Source organism: Malaclemys terrapin, chromosome 7 (assembly GCF_027887155.1).
Source record: "Malaclemys terrapin pileata isolate rMalTer1 chromosome 7, rMalTer1.hap1, whole genome shotgun sequence".
Classification (NCBI taxonomy): Eukaryota; Metazoa; Chordata; order Testudines; family Emydidae; genus Malaclemys; species Malaclemys terrapin.
The window spans coordinates 82,655,244-82,676,179 of NC_071511.1; the positions used below are offsets into that span (position 1 = coordinate 82,655,244).

A 20,936-nucleotide genomic window follows, 5' to 3' on the forward strand; every position below is an offset into this window, starting at 1 on the left:
CAGAGGCCCAATAAGTGAAATTTTTCCACTTAGCCAAGTAGGTGGCCCGAGTGGAAGGCTTTCTGCTACCTAGCAAGACTTGTCAAACCTGTTCCAAGCAGGCCTGCTCTTCAGGGTTCAGTCATGCAGAAACCATGCTGTCAAGTGCAGGGAGGTGAGGTTTGGGTGAAGCAACTTGATGTGGGAGTATGAGTGGAGATGCACTGAGAGGTCCAGAAACATGTTGAATGAATGCTGCCGTGGCCAAACCAGAGCTATCAGGATAACCCTTGCCTTGTCCCACTTGATTTTTAGGAGGACCTTGTGAACCAAAGGGAGTGATGGGAAGGTGTACAGTAGGTGGTCTGCCCATGACAGCAGGAAGGCATTAGTGATGTAGCCTCTGCTGACCCTGCGCAGTGAACAGAACTGATGGCATTTCCTGTTCTGTCTGGTGGCGAAGAGAGGCCCCCCGCTTCTGGAAGATGACATTTGTGACCTCCGGGTGAAGAGACCACTCGTGGTGAGAGGATAAGGACCTGCTGAGGTGACCCGACAGTGCGGTCTGGGCTCCCAGGAGATGTGTTGCCCCAAGTTGAATGGAATGTTTCATGCAGGAGCCCCACAGCCGAGGCCTCTTGGCACAAGGCTGAAGATGGAGCTCCTCCTTCATTGTTGATATAAAACATCGAGGTCGTATTGTCCATCACTTGTACCACTTTGGGGAAGGAACACCTGGCAAGCCAAGCATACTGCGCTAAGCTCCCTGACATTTATATGCAGGGAGAGTTCTTCCTGGGACCAGTGGCCCTGAGACTGTCAAGATGGGCTCCCCACCCCAGGTCTCATGCATCTGAAACCAAGGTTACCGATGGATACAGGACAACAAAGAGTACCCCTTTCATTACGGAGCCCGGATCTCTCCACCAAATCAGCAAAACTAGGATGAGCAGAAGAATCCTGAGTCCAAGTGGCATCTACCCAGGGCGTAGACTGACACCAGTCACATCTGTAGGGGTCTGAGTTGTAGCCATGCATACTGCATCACATAGGTACATGCTGCCATGGGTGGTTGTAAGAGGGTGGGTTGTGACCTGGGAGATCAGGTCCAACATAGTTCGGAATCTGGTCTCCAGTAAATAAGCCTTATCCTGAGTGGGGTTAAGCACCTCCCTGATGAACCCTATTCTCTGAACTGGGACAAAAGTTGACATTTTCTTGTTTATTAACAGGCCCAGTGCCTGTTAATAAGGTGGCCCATACTATACCACTGCTGTGCTGGACTTGAGCCTGCGAGTGTTCTTTCATCAGCCAGTTGTCAAGGTATGGGAAAACTTGTATGCCTCGACATCTGAGGAAGGCTGCAACCACTGCCATATACTTCATGAAAACCCATGGGGCTGCTGATAGGCCAAAGGTAAGCACGGTGAAATGGTAGTGGCACTGGCCCACCACAAACCTGAGGAATCTCCTGTGTCCATGGGAGATGGAGATGCGGAAATAAGCATGAGTGTGGCATACCAGTCTCCTGATGGAGGCCAGGGAGACCATGTGGATTCTTAGTTTTTTTTAGATATTTGTTGTGGTTACACAGGTCCATGATAGGCCATAGATCCCCTCCTTGGTCTTCAGAATTAGGAAATATTTGGAGTAAAACCTCTTCCCACTCAAGCCTTGAATAACCTCCTCTATAGTCCCCATACATAGGAGGGCTTGCACTTCCTGGATGAGAAGCTGCTCTTGAGAAGGGTCCCTGAAGAGGGATGGGAAAGGGGGATCAGAGGGAGGAGTTCACAAAAATTGGAGGGTGGGGCTGACTATTACAGTGCTGAGTACCCAACCTTCCGATGTTTTGTAAGATCACGCTGGGTGGAAGGGTGACAGGCAGTCCAAAATCCAAAGGGGGATGGATCCAGAGTCAAGATTGGTATGCTGTCTTTGGGCATACCTTCAAAAGGCCTGCCTGGCCCCAGCAGGGTATATACATGAGCCCAACCGGGAAGCCGAGGCAGAAACTAGAGGCTGACAATGTTTATAGCCCTTTCCCTTTCTTTTGTAGGGCTCCTGCTTGGGAGGCGCTGGGAATCTGGGAGACTGTTGTGGCCTAAAATGCTTCTTGGAGGCTGGGGGTATGTTAACGCCCAGGGTGCAACATGTGCCCATGTAGCTTGGAGTCCATTTGTTTGGTGAACAGGAAGGTACTCTCAAAGGGTAGGTCCTGGACAGACTGCTTCACTTTGTGAAAGAGGCCCAATGACTAAAGTCATGAACAGCGCCTCATGGTGACCACTGACGCCATCATTCTGGCTGCCGAGCCAGCCACATCCAGAGCCGCCTGGAGGGAGATTCTGGCCACCCTAACTCCTGCCTTGACTCCTGTGGCAGCGAGTCCTTAAATTTGGCCATTGAGTCCCACAAGTTAAAATCATATCTCCTCAGCAGAGCCTGCTGGTAAGAGATACGTAACTGGAGGCTGCCCATCAAATAAACCTTTCATCCAAACGGGTCCAGTATCTTAGTCTCTTTATTTTTGTGGGTAGCATTTGACTGTCCCATCTGTCCCACACATTTCCGCCAACACCACCAGGGACTGGGGGAGGGGGCATGAGGAAGGGGGAATGTGAGTACAGGTACTCAAACCCACTTCTTCTCCACCGTTTTTGAGGTGGGTGGCAGAGACAAAGGGGTTTGCCCAGTGCCCTGATAGGTCCCAATACTGCCTCATTAACTGGCAGGGCCAATCTGGAGAGAGCTGCTGCAGCCAGGATGTCAATTAGGCTGTGCACAGACTCCTTCAGCTCTCCAGCTTCCAGCCCAAGTTTGCGTTGACCCATTGGACGACTTCAGGGCCCATCAAGAGCTCCTCTCTTGGCACAATCTCTAGCTTCTAATTTTATTTTGTAATATCTGTAAATAAGACATTCTAGTGAACTAGAGAATGACACATCTAGCTTTACTTCCTAATTACAGGAGTACATGAAGAGAGATACAAATTAAATATCCCAATTCCACTTTAGCCATCTCTTTAATCATCTGCAGATCAGCCACGACTAATGATTTGGTTCTGAGACAAATAGTTTTACTGAATAATTTTTAGCCACACAGAAAAATCATTGATTTTTAACCAAGTTTTACATCATTGACATTGGATAAAAAAGGAAAAAGCAGCAGCTAACCTGTTGCATGTATCTGAGATTACATTGCTTTGAGAACCTTATTTTGGGCATTTCCAGTGTTTTAGTGTTTAAAGCCCCAGTGCTGCACAAGCACAAGTAATTTTATCTATGTAAATAGTCCCTTTGAGTATAGTGACTCATGTTCATAGTGTTTACAGGATTGGGTCTCAAAGTCCCAATCAATTCTATTCAGCACATTTACCAAGTAATAGAAAATAATGTTCTTATCTTTTATATTTGAAATTAGTCCACTCTGAATAAAATTCAACTTATTTTTGCATATATTTGAGTATATTTTTAGGACCAAATCCTGCAAACTGGTACAACAGATAGATTCTTATATTTGTTCCAGGGTCCGCACAATCACAGGCATCTACCCACCATGGATCAGTTTTCCAGGAACATGACTTTAAACTGCAGGTGAAGTAACAAGTCCTTGATCAGGAAGCTTGATTATACATTTCACATTATGCTGCATGTTAGAGACATTAAGGATGAAACAGTTCACAAATAATTAACACTGACTTGTGGCTTCCAACAGTCCAGGTAGTAGAGTTCCAAAATATTTCAAGTTATTGTTTCTTATCTTATTAGCATCTGATCCTACTCCTACTGAACTCCTCTTTGGGAAACCTCCCATTGATTTAAAGAGGGAAGAAAATAACCCGCTAGTTTCCATTGTCATGAAATCTCGTATGAGACCAAGATCACATAAATCCAGATCTTAGAGCTATGCAGGAAGTAAACAAAGAAAGCATATGTTGTTACTGAATTTAGCTGCGATGCATTTTGCTGAGTTACTGTGCGTAACTATGTTATCAAATCAGGTAGAAAAATGTAGTGCAGTACGAAGTCACTTATCACATATATTCAATCCAGCTGCAAATCCATGAAACCTACCTCCACAAGCCTGCTGGTGTGTTCTCGAAATATAGCAGCATATTCCTTTATTTCCTTTTCTCTTCCATTTTTAGCAGCCTCAATGAGAACTAGAAGTGGAATAGTGGTATCCAAGAAGGAATCTGAGACATGATCTATAATAGCTTTCCGAAGCTGAAAAATAAAGCATCATCTTCCTATCAGCAAATTGCATTATATTCTGTATTACTGACTACTACAGTAAATATAAAAACTACTATATCATAATTGAATAAGATCAATATATGGTAATGGCAATCTGAACTATAAATTATCAGTACTTCTATCAGAGGGATAGCCGTGTTAGTCTGAATCTGTAAAAAGCAACAGAGGGTCCTGTGGCATCTTTAAGACTAACAGAAGTATTGGGAGCATAAGCTTTCATGGGTAAGAACCTCACTTCTTCAGATGGAAATTTCCATTACTTGCATCTGAAGAAGTCAGGTTCTTACCCACGAAAGCTTATGCTCCCAATACTTCTGTTAGTCTTAAAGGTGCCACAGGACCCTCTGTTGCTTTTTACAGTACTTCTATGAATTTCTTTGTATCCTATAAAAAGGGCAATATATAAATGGAAATTACTGAAGCTACAATTTATCCACTTCAAATATATCTGTATTTAATTTTTAGGGATAATTTTATTATAAAATATATTATTTTAACACACACAATTATGCTCCTACTTCAGCAAGCATTAACGCAGGTGCATGAGTCCCATTGAAGTCAATGGAAGCTAAACATGTACTAAAATGTTTTGCTGAATAGGGATGGACTGTTAAATTGGGTTCAATAAAATAAATAATTTATCACTAAAATAAATCTATCCTTGTCTCCTTTGCATTTTCTCTTAAAGATCAGCTCTATGAAAGGAGGATATTTTATTTCTGGAAGAGCATACAAGTATAATGATGTTTATTCTCATTTATACCCAATAGCTTCTACATCATGTATTGTCATAACTGTAAAATTACCCAAATGTTTTCTACCTTGTTGCAAGCCCAACAATATATTTTGATTAGCTAAATTGTATATGGCATGTTAATTATACCAATGAGATCATCGTTAAGAACATCTGATAATAGATTAATACAGCAAGGAGAATAATAAACAAGTCTGATGTCCAATTTTCTCCATTTGCATTAATTGTTCTTGAACTTCCATCTTAAATTATTAAACAAGTGTAGCATTCCAGTACAAATTAGTTCTCTTAAATTAGATTTCATATAATCTTATAACTGATGTTTGGGAAATTACTCAGAGGATATTTTCTATGTTCTAAATCTAAATGAGTTCATTGTAATCATATAATACACTCTAGGAAGTACACAAATCAAAGCATTACATGGAATATAATTAACCTTATCAATTGTATTAAGTTCCCCAGTGCAAATATGTACTTATTTGTTCTAGCCCGTTTATCAGTACATATAAAAAATGTTGATGGTAATACAGAAGACATTGATTGCAAAAGAAAAGAAAAAGCATCTTAAAACTAATATTGAAGTGAAAAGGCACTAATTGGTTTGCTCTCAAAGGAAAATATTTTAATATAGCATTTTAGTTCCAATGTCCCTCTAAGAAAAAGCTCAGTGTGGGTAAGCACTCCTATGGTTAGGCAGATATGAAAAAACAAAGCCTTTCTGACGTTAATCTCCCTTTATACGGGGTAGCATACCCACAGAGCTAGTAACAGAGGAAATTTGTGCTTGCAAGGCAAGATTTGGATATAGATTCCACTACTTTAGATAGACAAGTATTTTCCAAAGTCCTGATCAGATATCTAAAGTCAAAGAAAAGCATCCCATTGACTTCAATAGGCATTGAGTCAGTGTGACATTCCTGAAAAATGTTGTTCAAGCCATTTTTAGAACTTTTTGCAATCTATTTGAAACTAGCTTATCACATAATCTACATTATACAATCCCAAATCAATGGGATGCTGCACAGACATAATGTCTACACTGCACACTAAGCCCTGGCTCTGATTCAGGTTTTAGCCCAAGCCCCTCTTCCTTCCACACACAAATCAGTCTGATCCGGTTCAGGAAGCACTCATGACTCAGGTCCTAGGACCCTGCTATGGGGGGAGGATCAGAACTCAAGCCCTGCTGTGATTTGGGTCTAAGCCCTGTCATTCTGCAGCATGGATGCAGATCAAGCCACAGACCCCAGTCAGAAGGTCTGCCTAGTGCAGCATGGACCCATTATCATGGCTGTGAATCATGGGTCCAGGAATTGTACACACAGGTTTACAATGCAGTGGGACTGCTCAAGCTTGTGCTTGGAAACACTGAGTCTACAAGCCCAAGTTCCACCGTCCCCTGGTGTAGAATACGTCTACATTGCATACTTATTTTGGTGGCATGTAGTGTACATACTCGGGTTGACCCCAGCACACCTATAAACAGCAGTGTAGCTGGCAAGACACAGCTTAGGCAAGTAAAAACATGCCTGAAGGATGTGGGTATGTACCTGAGTACTCACCTACATGACTCTCTTCTTGCCTAAGCTGTGCCTCCCCATCTCCACTGCTCTTTTTAGCCATGCAGTGTCCCACTGCCTTAGGATGACCAGATAGCAAGTGTGAAAAATCGGGGTGGGGGTGGGAGGTAATAAGCCCCTATATAAGACAAAGTCCCGAATATCAGGACTGTCCCTATAAAATCAGGACATCTGGTCACCCTACACTGTCTCCCCATTGCCAGAGCCTTCTTCCGCTACTTAAAAAGAGTCTGGAAACAGGAAAGGCTTCTGGTGGCTTTCCCCAGAAAGAATCTGGTAGCAGACAGCTTCTGAAAACTTTCTCTATTGCTTCCCCCCATCAAAGCCTTTCACCGACACATATAACTACATACCACAGTGTGGATGCAGCCTGCTTTTCATTTTAATGTGTAGCTACACATACACTACACGCCGCCACAATCAGTGCATAGTGTAAAGGTAGCCTTGATGTGCAGTGTCAACATGCCCATAGGGGCCCAGCTTATCAGATCCCAATGAGGTATTAGAGTATCCATTTGCACATCCAACACCTACCTACATTTGTTTATTCTCCAGTTCAACAACTCAGAAAGGGAGAGTAAGAGTTTCAACAACAAGAGCAAAATACATGTAGACCCCTATCCTGCAAAAGCACATGCTTGACTTCATTCATGTGGGTAGTGCAATTGAAGTCAGTGGATCTACTCATCTCTTTAAAATTAAGCATGTCTGTATGCCTTTGTAGGATTAGGGTCTAAGACATTGCTATTCCAATTAAATACATGCCAATCTACTTTATTATTTTCTTTATGAAGGGAGAGGTCTTGAACTTGCCAAATTTCATTACAATACTAACATAAAAAAGCCACGGCAGCTCTGTATCCATGGATGCTGTTTCATTTTCTCTGACAGATTTGTTTTGGATCAGGTAACAGCCAAATCAAGCATGCCATCTAAAAATGTGTGTATTTCTTAAATTTCCCTCATTTTACTGCATTTCACTTGCATTGAACTAATGCATTCACAGGACAGCCTGATTCTGCACCTATTCAATTCACAGGCAAATCTCCCACTGACTTCAGTATTGCAGGAGCAAGCCCTTTAGAGCTTGTCAGATAATATTTTAATACGTGCACAGTTCATGCTATCATGTGATGCTGTACAAGAACACCACAAATGCCACATTGCATACTAAGGTCCAGTCCCACATAACACAGACCTCTGCATCCATACAGAGTTTCATCAAAGTTCCATTTTAGGAATAGGTACTGTAATAATCCCATTGATGCATAACATATCTACACCATCCAGAAAGTTAAAGCCAGCTTTCTAATCAATACTTTATTTTATCTCATTGCATAACTCTTCTTTTTAGCTGTTTATTGATTGATTGGCTTAATTAATCTTTCATATATGGAGTTTTTAGTTCTTGCTATACTGTGGTTCTGAGGAACTCTCTATCCTGAAATTCAGCAAAATGAAACAATTACTTTAAGAGAACAGAGCCACAGCCATGCCTTTTGTTGTGGTGTATAAAAACTATGAAATATTGTTGCTGTGTTTTACTTTTGCTGAGTTATATATGGCGCTTGGGTTTTAGAAACATAATTCTTATAGCACCACACAAAGAAAGGAAACAAAATCATGCAAAAACAAGGAAAGGGATAAAAAGGTGAAGAGAAAGGAAGGGAAAAAGACTGAAAGGCAAAGTCCAGAAAAATTATTTTGTGGTGTCTAAAGCAATATCAATTTCTCTTCAATATGATCATAGCAAGCAATTTTTTCTATACTTAAGGGATCTGTTTCTAACTCTTACCGTCTATGAGGCAGAACCCCATGAACTACATTATAATATTGGCAGAAAGGCAAGCAGACAAAGAAGAGCAGGCACAATCATGGTAGTGATTGTTACTGGGACAGTAAACGTATCATATTACACAATGAAAAGGAAAGATATTGCAGACACCATAAGCAGGAGGCAGAGAAAGGGTGAATTTTGGCAAACTTTTTTGTTGCTGTTGTTTAAGGTGTAAGGTTTTCCCCTTATGAAGGATTTGGATTTGGTTACTGAAGCATCAGAGGAAGCAAAAATGAACATATGGAAAAGTATAGTTTATACTGTCCTCAGAAGGTAAAGAAGGAATCTCAGCATGTGTGTGTGATGCTATTAGAACCAATGTTGTGATGAGTGTGGAAAACTGCCTTTTTCACTTGCAACATTGGCAAAAGATTGAAATAAACAGAGTAATTATTAGTGAGGGAATCTCTTTTCCCTGTTTCAAAAGGACATTGGCAATGAAATCTGCAGTGTGTGCAGTAGATAGGAGAAGGGGACACATATGGGAACATCTGCCCTAAGATCCCTTCCAGAAAATAACTAAAAAAATAACCATAGGCAAAACATCTGTGCAAAGCACAACAGATCATCCACAAATACAATGGGAAAGAGCTGGGATGGGAGTATTAACACTGACAATATTTCAAGATACATAGCAGGGGACATTGGAATCAGTGTGCCATCAATCGCTTACTTAAAGCCTATACAGCTCTGCTAGTGAGGGAAGCATTCATCTAGGGTACACTGCACACAAGTAACTAAATGATAAAAGTGCCATGAATATCTATGGCACTGTACACATATACACATAATAAATAAAAGCCACAGGAAATATTTTAAAATATTTTGACATGTTTAGAAATTCTTAGAATATACAATTCCAAAATGAGATACACCCACTTTTGAATCCGGCCTTCCCTATCTTGTTTTTCACTGAAGTTGGGTTTGTGGAATGGCTCATGATGTCCTACCAGCTAGCTGGTGACTGGACCAATGTGTCTATGAAGGACAGATGCGCTGTGTTCTACATCAGTGGTTCTCAAACTAAGGCCGCTGCTTGTTCAGGGAAAGCCCATGGCGGGCAGGCCGGTTTGTTTACCTGCTGTTTCCTCAGGTTCGGCCGATCGCGGCTCCCAGTGGCCGCGGTTCGCCGCTCCAGGCCAATGGGGGCCGCAGGAAGCGGTGCGGGCCGAGGGACGTGCTGGCCACCCTTCCTGCAGCTCCCATTGGCCTGGAGTGGTGAACCGTGGCCAATGGGGGCTGCGATAGGCCGAATCTGCGGACTCGGCAGGTAAACAAATCTGCCCGGCACACCAGGGGCTTTTCCTGAACAAGCGGCGGCCCAAGTTTGAGAACCACTGTTCTACATCACCTATCACTCATTAAAGCTAGTTTCAAACATAACTTTACTGTGTCACCTCCATTAAATTTTGTGTGAAGTTGAAGCACCAAAGTGATGGAATCTGTAGAACACTAGAATATTTCATTACTCGTGGGACAGAGCACACTATGGCCCTGATCTTGCCAGTTGAGCCAAATGGACCAAAAACCAGCTACTGGAGAAGTCCTAATTCCATATTTCATTTGCTCCTGTAGAGCCTGAAACACCTTAAGAAATCTGCAGAAACAAACCAGAGAGTAATTATTTTTATCCACTTCACAAAAGCATTGTGAGGCATAATTTATGTTTGTCATGTGCTATAATTGAAAAGAATTATTAAAGCCACATATTGGCACAGGTAGGAATAAAACTCAAGATTTCATGCCTTTCAGCTCAAGCCTTATTCCTCCACCCAATGTGTTCACGAGGTAGACAGCACCATTAACCTTCTCGTCAAACAGTTCTTACACAACTCATAAGTATTAATTTTCAAGCAAAAATGGCTTTTCAAATTTGTTTTTTGGGCAAAATTCAGATAGACAAGAATAATATATGTGAAATTTCATCAATCGTGTACAAAATTTCATAAAATTACTGCAAATTTCCAAATGCCATAATAAGCAAATTTCTGAAAAAAATGATACTTGATATGTATTGTGATGGGGCAAGGCCAGATGGCTACAGGAAAGTAGTGAGGAACAGGTATGTTAGTCCCAGACTAAACAAATCCCTGGAACCATGGTAACCAAATGGCAGTTGCTCCAGGTTAATCAAGACACCTGTGGCCAATTAAGTCCCTTCTAGAAGGCAGGAGAGACAGCTAGATTGATTGGGATACCTGAAGCCAATTAAGGACTGGCTGGAACTAGTTAAAAGCCTCCCAATTAGTCAGTGAGGTGTGGGTGTCAGGAGCTATAGGAGGGAGCTGTGCTGTTGGAGGAATGAAGTAGTATGAATCCATATCAGGTGCAAGGAAGGAGGCCCTGAGGTAATTGTGAAGAAGATATTGAGTGGGGGCTGCTGTAGGGAAGTAGCCCAGGGAATTGTACACACCCTATTTTCAAAAAGTCAGCTTTCATAGCTGCTAAGTTTAGGGTCCCTGGGCTGGAGCCCGGAGTAGAGGGCAGGCCCGGGCTCCCCCCCGCCCCTCCCTGATTAATCACTGATACTGGGAGATAACAGAGACTGTGTGAGGGAGGGTTGTTTCTCCTCACCTCCCTTGCTGGCTTATGATGAAAATGGCTCAGTAGACTGTGACCCTTGCCTCTAGAGAGAGAAGGGCTATGTGGAGGGTCACAGTGAGCCTCTGAGGCTAGCAAAAATCCGTCAGGAAATGCAGGACCCACGGAGTCAAGGACAGAACTTTGTCACAACTGGTGTCAAAGTGGGATCATCATTCACAGCATGGCGGAAGAAAGAGGTTTTAAAAAAAAGAAAAGAAAAGGAAAAAAAAGTGCACTGGGGTTTTGGATTTGTTTTTGGGTTTGTTTGTTTTTTGGTTTGCTTTGTATCACAATGGAAGAGGTGGTAAGAGCTCTGGTACAAGCCACTGCAGCCCAGCAGGAGGCCACCTGGGTTCAGGCAAAGGCGCAACAGGAGTCTATGCAGCTACAGCAAGAAACCAATCAATTATTAATGGTCCAGGCAACCCAAGATCGTGTCCTCTTGCGAGAAGTAGTGGACCAGCTAAAGATCCTCACCACCCAGGCCCGGGGATCAGATGGGACGCGAACCCTGAGGGCCACTGGTTGTCTGCCAAAGATGACGTCAGAAGATGACGTAGAAGCATATCTCCTCTCATTCGAAAGGACTGCTCAGCGTGAGACGTGGCCCCAGGAGCAGTGGGCCAGCATTCTTGCCCCTTTTTTGTGCAGAGAGGCCCAAAAGGCCTACTTTGACTTGCCTGCCACGGATGCCACTGACTACACCCGACTGAAGGCAGAGATCCTAGCACGATCAGGGGTGACAGCAGCAGTACGGTCCCAGAGGTTCATGGAGTGGAAGTACCAGGAGAACAAACCCCTGAGGTCCCAGCTATTCAACCTCATACACCTCGCGTGGAAGTGGTTACAGCCTGGAGGAGATTTTGGAAACCCTGGTCATGGACCATTACATGCGAGGACTGCCACCAGATCTCCGCAAATGGGTAGGCCAGAACGATCCATCCACCCATGATGAGATGATCATGCTGGTAGAAAGACACATGACAGCCAGGGAACTGACCAGACTACCCAAGGAAGGCCCCTTTCGAAGCAAGCACCCGACCCCAACCCTGGAAGGTAGGACAGCCAAACCCCTGGGGAATCCTAGGTGGAGGAAGGCAGGGGCTGAAAACCAGCGGGGACCTCAAAAGGAAGGGATTGGCCTGAGTGGGGGGAACCCTGGGACTAAACCCCCTAACCTCCGTGATAGGGGAGTGATTAGAAACAATTATAGAAGTTATGCATGTGGGGAGTGGGGACACATAGCAGCACAGTGTCCCAGCACTGAGGAGTCTATGCAATGCAACTTGGGGGATTGGGAGATCCTGTGCTCCCTTATCCACCTTGCAGGCGTCGCATTAGCCCCACATAACTACACCAGGCCGGTGAAGATAAATGGAGCAGAGACTACAGCGCTTGTGGACTCGGGGAGTGCTATCACCCTTATATTGGGTACGCAGGTAAAAAGTAGCCAGCTGCTACAAGCCAAACATGTAGCAGTGACGTGTGTGCATGGAGCTGTGAGCCATTACCCCCCATCCCAGTGGAGACAGAGGTTCAGGGGAACCCTATTGAGATGACAGTGGGCGTGGTTCCTAAACTTCCATATCCTGTAGTCATTGGGAGAGACTATCCAGGGTTTGATAATTTACTCCCCGTGGAGAGACTGGAGGGAAGTGGGGACCCTGATGGCAGCGACTCATCATTGGGGGAATGTCAACCCCCAACGTTCGCTGAGATTTCTCAGGATCTATTCCCAGCCCCCCAAAAGGCCCGGAAGACAAAAAAAGAGAGGAAGGCTGTGAAGGCCTTGGGAACCCGGATCCTGACCCAGGGCCAGAAGACCGCCCTAGTAGGCAGAGGGACACGAGCAGCCATCAGAGAAACTACCACCATGGAAGATGAGCCAGAGGCTGGCCCCAGCCATGACAGCGGTGAGCCGTTGGAAGAAGCAGACGTTGGTCCCTGGGAGCTCAGACAGGTTAGTCCCAGGAGAGAGACTTTCGGGCGGTACCAAGCAGAGGACCCTAGATATGATAACGTCAGGAAAGAGGTGGCTGAGATAGATGGGATACCAGTGGAGGGGAAGGTCCGGGGTCCAGGACCTTACTTTATGTGAAGAAAGATCTCCTGTACCACATGGTGCAAATGCAGGAGCAGGAGATGCATCAACTTCTGGTGCCATGAAAACATCAAAAAGCCATATTGAGCCTCGCCCACAGTCACCTGTTTGGAGGACACCTAGGGGTAGAGAAAACCCAGGCATGGATCCTGCGGAGGTTCTTCTGGCCAGGAGTACATGAAGAATCTTACAGTCAGTGGTGCAGTCCAATTGTTCTAGTGCCTAAACCTGACGGTACCATGAGATTCTGTAATGACTTTCGCCGACTGAATGAAGTATCCCAATTCGATGCATATCCCATACCACACATCGACGAACTGGTTGACCGACTGGGTGGTGCTCGATTTTTGACTACACTGGATATGACAAAAGGGTATTGGCAGATTCCCCTGACCAAAGAAGCTAAAGAAAAGACAGCGTTCTCCCCCCTGACGGGCTATTCCAGTACACCATCCTCCCTTTTGGGCTACATGGGGCCTGGGCCACATTCCAGTGCCTCATGGATAAGCTGCTGCGCCCCCATACTAGTTATGCAGCCGCATACTTAGATGATGTCATCATCCATATGCCAGACTGGGGAACCCACTTGGAGAAAGTTGAGGCAGTACTGCGCACCATAAGGTGGGCTGGCCTCACTGCTAATCCCGCTAAATGCGCCATAGGGTAGCAGAGGCTAGTTACCTGGGATATATTGTAGGGAGGGGCATAGTGAAGCCCCGAACGAATAAGCTAGAGGCGATTGAAAACTGGCCCCAGCTGACCCGAAAGAAGCACGTACGTGCATTCCTAGGCATGGTAGGCTACTACCGATGTTTTATTCCCCATTTCGCCACTAGGGCAAGTCCCCTAACAGACCTGGTGAAGGCCCGAGATCCAGACATGGTGAAGTGGACCGATGCAGCAGAGGGGACATTCATAGACCTTCGGACGGCACTCTGTAATGACCCTGGATTTTAACAAGGGATTTATCTTACAAACAGATGCTTCCGAGGTGGGGTTGGGGGCAGTTCTGTCGCAAATGGTGGGAGAAGAGGAATCCAATCCTCTACCTAAGCAGAAAGCTTCTCCCAAGAGAACAGAAATACGCGTAGTTGAGAGAGAATGCCTTGCTATCAAATGGGCCATGGAGACACTGTGCTATTACCTCTTAGGCCGGCAATTTACTCTTGCGATGGACCATGCACCCCTCCAGTGGATACAGCGGAATAAGGAAAAGAACGCAAGGGTCACCAGGTGGGTCGTATCCCTCCAACCGTTCCACTTCTGCATACAGCACAGGGCTGGATGCCACCATGGCAATGCCGATTGTCTGTCACGAGCACATTGCCTGGTGTCCCAAGTTGCCCAACTCTATGGTGTTGAGCAGAGGGGGGATATGTAATGGGGCAAGCCAGATGGCTACAGTAAAGTAGTGAGGAACAGGTATGTTAACCCCAGACTAAACAAATCCCTGGTACCATAGTAACCAAATGGCAGTTGCTCCAGGTTAATCAAGACACCTGAGACCAATTAAGATCCTTCTAGAAGGCAGAAGAGACAGCTAGATTGATTGGGACACCTGAAGCCAATCAAGGACTGGCTGGAACTAGTTAAAAGCCTCCCAGTTAGTCATTGCGGTGTGGGTGTCAGGAGCTATAGGAGGGAGCTGTGCTGTTGGAGGAATGAAGTAGTATGAATCCATATCAGGTGCAAGGAAGGAGGCCTTGAGGTAATTGTGAAGAAGATATTGAGTGGGGGCTGCTGTGGGGAAATAGCCCAGGGAATTGTACATGCCCTATTTCCAAAAAGTCAGCTTTCATAGCTGCTAAGTTTAGGGTCCCTGGGCTGGAGCCCGGAGTAGAGGGCGGGCCCGGGCTCCCCCACCCCTCCCTGATTAATCACTGATACTGGGAGACAACAGAGACTGTGTGAGGGAGGGTTGTTTCTCCTCACCTGCCTTGCTGGCTTATGATGAAAATGGCTCAGTAGACTGTGACCCTTGCCTCTAGAGACAGAAGGGCTATGTGGAGGGTCACAGTGAGCCTCTGAGGCTAGCAAAAATCTGTCAGGAAATGCAGAACCCACGGAGTCAAGGACAGAACTTTGTCACAGTATATATGCACCCAGATCCACTTCTGGGGCCTTATTCATAATCTTAGATCTTTGCAGGGTTATGACAACATTATAAATGCTCTGAATGAGAATTCCTCTTTTTTAAAAATTATAATGATATCAAAAGCAGGAAAAATAATATTTAGATAAATCTGCTTTCCCATCTTTTTGTCCCCAAGCTCTTTACCTGTCTGCGAAGGTTTCTTGTCGTCTTGCACATATTATCTATTGCAATATTCAGGGCATTACTCTTTTCTTTCTTGTCAGCCTGAAACAAACATTATAGAAAACAAAACTGTTACATATACAATTACTATTTAACATCTTTTAACAATTTCTCTCTGTGTGTCCCCAATCCAGCAATGCACTTACGCACATGGATAACTAAATATGTGCTTAAGTCCAATTAAGGTCAATGGGACTTAAACAGGTGCTTAACAGTTTTGCTGAATAGAGGTGGGTTTGCATGTGTGCAAACCACCAGCTTACATTTTCAAGCATCAACTGCTAAAGTGTCATAGTGCATTCAATATGATGAATACACACTTTGCTTATATTAAGTGGAAAAACGATTACATAGATATCATATATTATATACTTTGAATTGTTGTACTATTGCTTTTTCAATGTTGGGATACATTCCACATGATATTAGAAGCACCACAACGAATGTCCACTTCATTATCACCACACCTATGTAAACATTTTGAACTATCTTTGCAAGTGGTTTAAAAGGGCCAGACACAATACAGTTTGATAGCTTTTAAATTTCTATAATCTAGAGTATTTTTAATAATTCTATAGAACTACACTGGTGAGTTGCTAAATGTAAAAGATGTGCACTGCAAATTCAATTCATGTAATCTGTGAAAATTAGAAACGCCTTTCATCTGACAGCACATAATGAAAAAATCATCGGAGCATAGAAGACATGGAAAAAAGCCTTGAGATACTTTAGAGGGTACTGTGTGTGTCAGCTTCACACTTTTAATATAGCAGTATTCTCATTTTTTTCCCTTCAAACTATTTCTGCTAGTGCAAAGTGGTTGGATTATTATTAACATTTGAAATTAGTAGTTGATATTTTACGTTATTGGCCAACACTGACTGTATATAATTTTACTCCTAGTTTATTTTGTCTAACAATTATGTCATATTATATATTTAAGACAACACATACAGTATGTAAGGGTGCAAGTAGTCTTATGAAATTTATTTCTCTAAAGCAATTTGACAGTTTACCAATCAAAATTGTATTGCTCTAGTCCAAAAGAAAGACACACATGTATTTTCCCTACTCAATTACTTAAAAAATCATGAATACAGACTTCCTACAATCTGTGTAATATTTCAAGATACAGAGACAGACTCTGATTGATGTCAGTGGAGCTACACCAATGTACACCAGCTGAGACTCTGAACCATAGTATTTGAAATATACCGTTAACACATTAGCAACTCCATTTTATGTGACCTAGTTGAAACTCTATCTCACTCTGAAAAATGGTATGAAGCATTTTCATTAAACTTTCTTAAAAATAAATTTGTTTCTCTATATTTATATAACCTGATTATAAATGTACATATACCTTTACATATACCTTTGTGTACATATATGATAGTCCAACAGTGTATATACATACAAATAGATACATTTTCTATTACAAAAGAAAATCTGCCAATAGGAAAAAAAGCACAATGCTGAATCAGTTTGGTACAAAAGAACGGAAACAAGAGGAAGAAAGTTTAGGGAAGCCTATTAGGATCAAGTCCTACTACTTTAAATGTTGTCACTGGATGTTACAAATGCCTTGAAATAACTGTCATATTCTCCACTGATTGAAAGGAACAATTCTTTTCTTCTTCCAGTATAAATAATCTATATTAGGGCTGTCTTGGACATTTTTCATTATTTCCAGCTATTGCGACAGCCTGACAATCGGAGTCTATAATCTCCATAAAGAGTGAATGATCAAAGGTAGCTACAATGCCATAAAAGTAATGTAACTAGATGCTAATATCAATACCTGTGTAAGTACCAAAGAAAATAATGATTCCTGTACTGCATTTAGCAACGCCACAATTTGTCCTGGCAGCAAAATTAATCCTTTCCTAACTTCTAGTTTAAAAGAACCAATAAAAGCATTTTGGATGGTATTTAGCTCAGCATATATCTATGCATTTGCCAACTAAAGGGTGAAATAGCACCTCAACAGATCCTTTAAAGATTTATATAGAGAGGTGATTTTTCTAAGGAGACACAATCAATGTCAAGTATTGGGATTTCTGAACTTTTCCAGTAGGATGTAATGTCAGAGGTGGTAATGATGTAAACTGGCCCCTACAACCACTTAGTTCTCTGAGGCAGCTACAGCTAAATCTCCTCCTCCATTGAAGAGATGGCATACAAAATATTAAATCTAAAGAAAGTCCTTTATTTGTGAATTTACTATCAATGGTCAATGTCTGTTAAGCACAGATAACTCTACATAAATTACTCTTCACCTTGCTTATTGCAAGGCTAAACAAATTATAAAATGCAGCTTCTGATTAACTTTATTTACGTAATATGCATGGATATGTTTAGACTAATAGATCATCTTTCTGCAGTAGAAGAAAATTCTATTACTGCTAGGATAAATCCTTTATTTAAAAGTGTGACTTCTCACGTTACACCGTATTTCAAAACTGGGTGCTAATACTATTACAGTATGTGGAAGACATAAAGGTGAGTGTAGGAAAAGCCTTAAACATAAGGGCCCTTGTACAATGATAACTTCCCTTTAGCAACCCCAATTCATCCCCAGAGTAGGCGCTTCCTAGGCACTAAATGAACCAGAGGTCTTATGTAAAACAAACAAACAAACAAAAAAAAGAGCTCATGTAATTAAAGGCTGTATCATAATGCATGTGTACAAGAGCTCCAAACAATCATTGTATGGGCAATGTTCATTCTGACATTTTCTTAGTTGAAAGTACTTGACTTCACAGACTTTTCAAAGAATCATAAAAATGTAGTGCAGGAAGAGACCTCAAGAGATCATCTAGTCCATTCCCTCACACCTATGCAATACCAAGTATACCTAGACCATCCCTGACAGGTGTTTGTCTAAACTGTTGTTAAAACCCTCCAGTGACAGGAATTCCACAATCTCCCTTGGTAACTTGTTCAAGTACATAACTATCCTTACAGTTAGGAAAAATTTTCTAATATTGAACCTAAATGACTTTTACTGAAGATTGACCTGAGTACTTCTTGTCCTACCTTCAGTGGACATGAAGAACAACTGATCAAAAATATTAAGAGCTGTTATAAAGAAGTCAGGGAACACTTATCAGGTACCCCCCTCAGTCTTCTTTTCTCAAACCTAAACATACCCAAATTTTTTAACCTTTCTTCAGAAATCATGTTTTCTAACTCTTTTTTTTTTTTGCTCTCCTCTGAACTTTCCCACATTTGTCAACATATTTTCTTAAAATTTGTTACCTAAAACTGGACAATACTCTAGTTGAGATATCACCAGTGCCAAGTAGAATGGGACAATTATCTCGTGTCTTAGCTATGACACTCCTGTTAATAAACTCCAAAAGACTAGCCTTTTCTGCAACTGACTCATGTTATTGACTTATATTAAATCTGTGACCCACTATATCTGCCAGGTCCTTTTCTGCAGTACTGCTGCCTAGCCAGTTATTCCCCATTATGCATTTGTGCATTTGATTTTTCATTCCTAAGTATATGTCTTTCTTGATTTCATTTTATTGATTTCGGAACAATTCTTCCTTTTGAATTCTAATCCTTTCCTCTAAAGTGCTTGCAATCCCTCCCAGCTTGCTGTCAGCAACAAATTTTATAAGCATACTCTCCACTCCATTACTGAAGTCCTATTTAATACTTAACTTTGTATTTCCTAATTTTGTATGTCTTAGTTTATTGATGAAAACAGCCTTAACTAACATTAAATGAAGTTTTTGCTGGTGAATTTCCTTGTTGTTTTTTGTTTGTTTGTTTTAATAGGCAGAATGTTTTCCCCTTAAGTGCTGGCAAGAGCTCACCAGAGCCTGGTGCTACATGGAGCTGGTTCACCAGAGGTTTACAAAATAACAAATTAACACTGAACTCAAAGTAGCCACTGGGCATTAAAGTCCTTAATATAAGCAATAGTTCTTTACAGAGATTGAAAGCAAATATTTTCAAGGTTAGGCCCCTGACCAGGCCAGATAACTTGATTAGTTCAATGAAAGTCTTCATTCCCTATCCTGGCTTCACTCAAAATTGGCCCCAATAGAAGCAGCTAGCCATTTTTATCTGGCCTGCTGGTCTTTGTCTGGATTGGTCTCTGTCTGCTTCGGCCTTTCTAGATGATGGAGGGGCAGTTCTTGCTGGTTCTGCCTGCAGCTGATCATGGGAGGCCTCACTAGGCAATACTTAAAGTCTGAACTTGCTGTTCTTTCCTTCTAGCAGGATACCTTCCTGGAGGGAAGGTGCAACAAGGCAGTGTGGTCTCTGATGGGGGCAGCAATTGCCTCGTAGACCCTGAAATAGTGTTGTTTATGGACCAAAGTTGTCTTCAAAGTATATTTTATTGCCATTGTTATCTTTATGAAGCTCCATATTTCACCACTCAATGTCATGTTGACCAACGTATTGAAAATATTTAAATTATACTGTAGTAGAACAAAACATGTTTAATGAAACTTCAGTTTTACTGCAAACTGGAAACTACTTTTTTGAAACTGTGAAACAGAAAATTGAGTAGCAACTCAGCTATAATTTCTTGCTTTTTTGAAAAGGTAAATATTCACAAAAGCCACAGCCCCAACTTTGTAAGAAGCAAATAAACAAATATAATTGAAAATGAGCTGGACTTTTCATGTAACCCTTTTTAAAAAAAAAAGAAAAGTAACAATTACCCTTAGAAAAGAAACGGTGTAAGTTACCACAGTACAAAGTCAGAGGAGCACAGCAGGCACCCAGCCAAAGTCAGGCTGCTTTCCCTACAGTCTCCCCAGAGACCCTTCTTTGTAATAATGTACCAGGACATCTGAGGTAAATCAGTTATCAAAGGCAGCTGTTGTCATGACAACCAGGACAAGTTACTCCCCCTAAGTATACAAAGGAACTGGAGGGGAAGGAGTGATGAGTGGGTATGTCTGTCATCACAATGTTACTGCTCATGCAAAAGCCAGGGACAGAAAATGGACATTCCATGGCAAAAAATAGGTTTTACCAGTTTTCCCCATCCATAAAAAGTTATATCCATATATGAACTATGTGGCAGAAGCAGGGATGGGGTCCAATTCTTTAAAGTAGCATCTTTTCTCTCCCTGCAATCCCCTGGCTCATTCCGTGAACACCTTCCAACTTCTGCAACAAATGAGGCAGCAGTCTTAGAAACAATTTTTCTACCCAATCCTGATTCATCCCAAGGGTAGGTTCATCCTGTGCACTGAATGAGAAAGGGTTTCTGTGGAAAACATAATATGTAAGCATGCAATTAAAGGCTGTGTCATAATGTATAACAACAAGGAGGCTGAATTAAGGTTGCATAGAATTAATATTCTCTCCTAATGGAGCAACCGATAGCAATAGTAGGTTGGCACCAAGGCATGGAGCATTTGAGCTTATCAAAGAGAAGATCACCAGATTTTTTTTAACATGGGCAAAACAACATATTTTCCCCTAGCCTCATTCTCAGAAATGGCTGACACATTTTGGCTGAAATTTTCCACAAAAATTCAGGTTGAA

The 20,936-nt window shown here is 42.3% G+C and overlaps 1 protein-coding gene across 7 annotated transcripts in view; it reads right to left on the reverse strand.

Moving 5' to 3' along the window:
- CTNNA3 (catenin alpha 3) overlaps positions 1-20,936 on the reverse strand; it is a 954,554-nt gene that overhangs the window by 420,003 nt on the left and 513,615 nt on the right. For all 7 annotated transcript variants that reach the window (XM_054035487.1, XM_054035488.1, XM_054035489.1 and 4 more), the window contains 2 exons: positions 15,375-15,455; positions 4,056-4,208 (listed from right to left, as the gene is read on the reverse strand). In XM_054035487.1, coding sequence (XP_053891462.1) covers positions 4,056-4,208; positions 15,375-15,455 — 234 coding nt within the window. The remainder of the gene's footprint in view (positions 1-4,055; positions 4,209-15,374; positions 15,456-20,936) is intronic.